This window comes from Salvelinus sp. IW2-2015, unplaced genomic scaffold, assembly GCF_002910315.2.
Source record: "Salvelinus sp. IW2-2015 unplaced genomic scaffold, ASM291031v2 Un_scaffold2048, whole genome shotgun sequence".
In the NCBI taxonomy this organism is placed as follows: Eukaryota; Metazoa; Chordata; class Actinopteri; order Salmoniformes; family Salmonidae; genus Salvelinus; species Salvelinus sp. IW2-2015.
In genome coordinates, this window is record NW_019943392.1 from 138721 (window position 1) to 144678 (window position 5958).

General features: G+C 45.3%; 1 protein-coding gene across 1 annotated transcript; it reads left to right on the plus strand.

Annotated features, from left to right (window-relative positions):
• Positions 1–590: 590 nt before the first annotated feature.
• On the plus strand, positions 591–5897 carry LOC139024939 (dedicator of cytokinesis protein 3-like; the record flags this gene model as incomplete). The annotated part of the gene is made up of 3 exons (XM_070439939.1): positions 591–660; positions 4704–4840; positions 5817–5897. Coding segments are annotated over exons 1-3 (256 nt in total), but the record flags the coding sequence as incomplete, so codon positions are not given.
• Between the last annotated feature and the right edge of the window lie 61 nt (positions 5898–5958).

Genomic DNA, 5958 nt, shown 5'->3' on the forward strand with positions numbered 1-5958 from the left:
AACACTGCGATCCGGTTTCGGGAAAGTCATATTCTGTAGAACGATGCGTGAGTGACGTGTAAATCGGTATTCAGTAGTTCCTCCCGACGTATGGTAATGAAAACCTAGATTTACCCGGGGTAGCCGATGTAAGAAATTAACAACGTAAAAAACATAAAATACTGCATATTTTCCAAGGGAACGCGAAGCGAGGCTGCCATTCTCTACGGCGCCGGAAGTTAGCTAGGGTCCATGCATCCCATGCACCTCAGGCTACAACTACACAGGTACACCACCGCCCCAGGCCTCATTAGTGTCCTAAGTTTCATAACTGTGACCTTAATGTGACCTACCGTCTGTAGCTGTTCAGCTGTCTTAACCACCTTCCACAGGTGCATTCATTAATGTTTATGTTCATTGAACAAGCATGGAAGCAGGTGTTTAAACCCCTTTTACAATGAAGATCTGTGAAGTTACTTGGTTTTTATGAATTATCTTTGAAAGACGGGGTCCTGAAAAAGGGATCGTTTATTAGTGCGTTCTCTATCTTACAGGGTCTGCCAGGATCTGACAAGCTGAGTCCTGCCTGTTCTGGTTCTTGGTTTCCGGCACCACAACAGGCATCCTGGCTACGCACAGCCCCATGAGCCCCGACAGCTTCAAATCATTCACAGGCAACAGGTGAGGCATACACACAGAGATATGGTCGCCACATACACACAGAATATGGTCACACATACCACACAGAGATATGTCCCACATACACACAGAGATACTGGTCAGCACATACACACAGAGATATGGTCCCCAACATACACACAGAAGATATGGTCACACATACACACAGTAGATTATGGTCACACTACCCACAGAGATATGGTTCCCACATACACACAGAGATATGGTCACACATTACCACACAGAGATTAGGTTCCACATACACACAGATATGGTCACACATACACAAGCAGATACAGGGGGGAGAAACAAGTATTGATACACTGCCGAGTTTCGCAGGTTTTCCTACTTACAAAGCATGTAGAGGGTCTGTAATTTTTATCATAGGTACACTTCAACTATGAGAACGGAATCTAAAACAAAAATCCGACAAATCACATCTGTATGATTTTTTAAGTAATTCAATTTGCATTTTATTGCATGGAACATAGTATTTGAATACATCAGAAAAGCAGGAAACTTAAATATTCGGTACAAAAACCTTGTTTTGCGAATTACAGAGATCATACGTTTCTGTAAGGTCGTTGACCTTAGGTTTGCACACACTCAGCAGGGATTTGGCCCCTCCTCCACAGATCTTCTCCAGATCCTTTCAGGTTTCGGGGCTGTCGCTGGGCATACGACTTTCAGCTCCCTCCAAAGATTTTCTATTGGGTCAGGTCTGGAGACGGCTAGGCCAACTTCAGGACCTTGAGATGCTGTTTCTTACGGAGCCACTCCTTGTGCCATGGCTGTGTGTTCGTGCGGTCATCTGGAAGACCAGCCACGACCCATCTTCAATGCTCTTAACTGAAGGGAAGGAGTTTTTTCAGCCAAAGATCTCGCGATACATGGCCCCATCCATCCTCCCCTCAATACGGTGCAGTCGTCCTTTTCCCTTTGCCAGAAAAAAGCATCCCCAAGAAGATGTTTCCACCTCCATTGCTTCCGGTTTGGGATGGTGTTTCTTGGGGTTTGTTACTCATACTTCTTCTTTCTCCAAAACACGGCGAGTGGGAGTTAGACAAAAAGCTCTATTTTGTCCGCATCAAGACCACATGACCTTCTCCCATCCTCCTCGGATCATCCAGATGGTCATTGGCAAACTTCAGACAGGCCTGGACATGCACTGCTTAAGCCAGGACCTTGCGTGCGCTTGCAGGATTTGAATCCTGACGGGCGTAGTGTGTTACTAAGGGTTTTCTTTGAGACTGTTCCACTCTCTTCAGAGGTCATTGACCAGTTTCCTGCCGTGTATTCTGGGCTGATCCCTCACCTTCCTCATGATTCATTGATGCCCCACGAGGTGAAATTCTTGCATTGGAGGCCCCAGGACGAGGGTGATTGACCGTCATCTTGAACTTCTTCCCATTTTTTAATAATTGCGCCCAACAGTTGTTTCATTTCACCAAGCTGCTTGCTATGTCCTTGTAGCCCAAATTGCCCAGCCTTGTGCAGGTCTACCAATTTTATCCCTGATGATCCTTACACAGCTCTCTGGTCTTGGCCCATTGTGGAGAGTTGGAATCTGTTTTTGACTTGTGTGTGGACAGGTGTCTTTTATTACAGGCAAAACGAGTTCCAAACAGGTGCAGTAATACAGGTAATGAGTGGAGAACAGAGGGCTATTCTTAAAGAAAAACGAACATTGTCTGTGAGAGCCGGAAGTTCTTACGGTTGGATACGGTGGATCAAAGCTTACTTATGTCATGCATAAAAATGCCAATTAATTATTAAAATCATACAAGTGTGATCTTTCTGGGATTTTTGTTTAGATTCCTGTCTCTCACAGTTGAAGTGTACCTATGATAGAAAATTACCCAGACCTCTACATGCTTTGTAATAGGGAAAACCGCAAGCAATCGGCAGTGTTTCAAATACTTGTTCTCCCCACTGTATATGGTCACGACACACACACCCACACCACACACAGAAATATGGTCAACAACACACACACAGATTTTGGTCCACACACAACACACACACACACACACACACACACACACACACACACACAACACACACCACACACACACACACACCAGAGATATGGTGCACACACACACACACCACAACACAGAAGATATGGTTTCACACCACACAACCACCACACGACACACAGAGATATTTGGTCACACACACACACACACACAGAGATATGGTCACACAACACACAACACAGAGATATGGTCACACCACACACACACAGAGATTGGTCAACACACACACAAACACACACCACCACCCAACACACACACACAAGATTTGGTCACACACACACACACACACAGATATGTCACACACACACACACACACAGAGATATGGTCACCCACACACAACACAGAGATCTATGGTCCACACACACACCACACCACACAGAGATTTGGTCACACATCACACACACAGATTTGGTCACACACACACACCAGAGATATGGTCACACACACACACAGAGATATGGTCACAAATTTACACACAGAGATCATGGTCACACACACACACACAGAGATATGGTCACACACACCACACACAGAGATATGGTCACACACACACAGAGATTTATGGTCACACATACACAAACAGAGATAGTGGTCACACACACCAGAGATATGTCCACACACACACAGATGATGGTCACACACACACACAGAGATATGGTCACACACACACAGCCCCTGAGATATGGTCACACACACACAGAGATATGGCAAAACCCCCAAAAACCAAACACAGAGATATGGTCACACACACACAGAGAGTTATTGGTCACACACAACACAGAGATATGGTCGACACACACCACAGAGGATATGGTCACACACACACAGAGAATATGGTCACACACACACAGAGATGATGGTCACACACACACAGAGAGATATGGATCCACACACACAGAGAGATATGGTCACACACACACCAGAGATATGGTACACGACACAACAAAGATATTGGTTCACACACACACACAGGGATATGGTCACACAGCCACACAGAGAGATAGGTGGTCACACACACACACACACACCACAGAGTTATTGTTCACAACACACACAGAGATATGGTCCCAACACACCACAAGAGATTGGTCACACCACACACGAGAGAATTGGTCCTTCACACACACACAGGGATATGGTCACCACACACACAGAGAATCTATGGTCACCACACGATGGTCACACACACACGAGAGTATATGGTACACCACACACTGAAATGTCAACACACACAGAAGATTATGTCACACCACACAGAGATATGGTCACACACACACAGAGATATGGTCACACAACAACAGAGATAGGTCACACACACACAGAAGATATCGTTCACCACACACACAGAGATATGTCACACAACACAGAGATTATGGTCACACACACACAGAGATTATGGTACACCACCCACACAGAGATATGGTCTCACACACACCACAGCGATATCTGGTCACACCACACACAGGATATTGGTCACACACACACAGAGATGATAGGTCCACCACATGGTCACCACACCACAGGAGAAGTTCACCCACAGATATGGTCACCACACACACACAGAGATATGGTCACACACACACACACACACAGAGTATATGGTTCACACACACACACAGGATATGGGTCACACACACAGCAACACCACACACAAGATATGGTCACAACACACACACAGAGATTATGGTCACACACACACCACACACAGAAGATATGGTCACACACACACAGAGATTTTGATCAACACACACCAGCATGCATACAAAATCCTTCTTCTACCAAGGTGATTTCAGTGCTCTCACGAGTCACGGCCACCAAACCTTTCCTCCCTCCCTCCCTCCCACCCCTCCCCGATCCTTTCCCCCTCCTCCAACCCTCCCGACCTTTCCTTCCCTCCTTCCCCCAACCCCCCCCCCCCCTTCTCTTCACCCCTCACTCCCCCCCTCCACAACCCTCCCTCTCCATTCTCCTCCCTCTCCCCTCTCTCTCTCTCTTCTCCCCCCCAGTCCGCTGAATCTGCTGGGGTCTATCCGCCACTCGTCCTCCTCACTGTCCTCTCACACCTCCAGCGAGACGGGTAACCTGGTGATCCTGACGGACGGCATGGTGATGGAACACACCGGAGGACATCTACCGTATGCAGGTCTGTCCTACGCCAGGGCAGTGTCTACTGTACCCACTGTTACCCACCTCACTGTACTGTACCCACTATACCCACAGAGAGACTCAGCCATGTGAGCCCTCCCCATCTCGGACCAAGCTCCTTCGCCAGATGGATAATTAAAGTTTTTTTTCTGTTATAATTCTTATTCCCACAGAAGACTCTGCCCAATAAGTTTAAACTAGCTGTTAACTACAGTATAACTAGCTGCTAAGTAAGGCCAGATGCTAACTTAGATCTGCATGGGGGAACACCAGGACGTGTTATGGCTCTAAATGACTACAGGTGAAGCTGATAAAGGTTGCTGATTGCGGGCTAAAACCACAATGACTCTGCATCGGTTGGATGAGGTCCTTTACTTCTACTTAACAGTCAAGAGATTATTTCTAGAAGGAAGTAAATCATTTGTTTTCTGCTCATTTACTGTAAATAATCTAGTTTCTGTCTCATCTACTGTAAATCTGGTTTCTGTCTCATTTACTGTAAATAATCTGGTTTCTGTCTCATTTACTGTAAATAATCTGGTTTTCTGTCTCATTTACTGTAAATAATCTGTTTTTTGGCTCATTTACTGTAAATCATCTGGTTTCTGGCTCATTTACTGTAAATCTGGTTTCTGGCTCATTTACTGTAAATAATCTGGTTTCTGGATCATTTACTGTAAATCATCTGGTTTCTGGCTCATTTACTATAAATCTGGTTTCTGGGCTCATTTACTGTAAATAATCTGTTTTTTGGCTCATTTACTGTAAATACTCTGGTTTATGGCTCATTTACTGTAAATAATCTGGTTTCTGGCTCATTTACTGTAAATAATCTAGTTTCTGGCTAATTTTACTGTAAATAATCTGGTTTCTGGATCATTTACTGTAAATAATCTGGTTCATGGGTCATTTACTGTAAATAATCTGGTTTGTGGCTCATTTACTGTAAATATATTTTCTCTTTCTTATCTCAGCCCAGTCCTTCGTCCTCCAGTCTGAGCTCCACCCACTCAGCCCCCTCCCAGATGATCATCTCTGCCCCAACAGTATCAGAGGTAGGTTGGCTACTGTAGTCAGATCTTACTAGCAATGGGTTCAAAACCCTACTTTGCATGG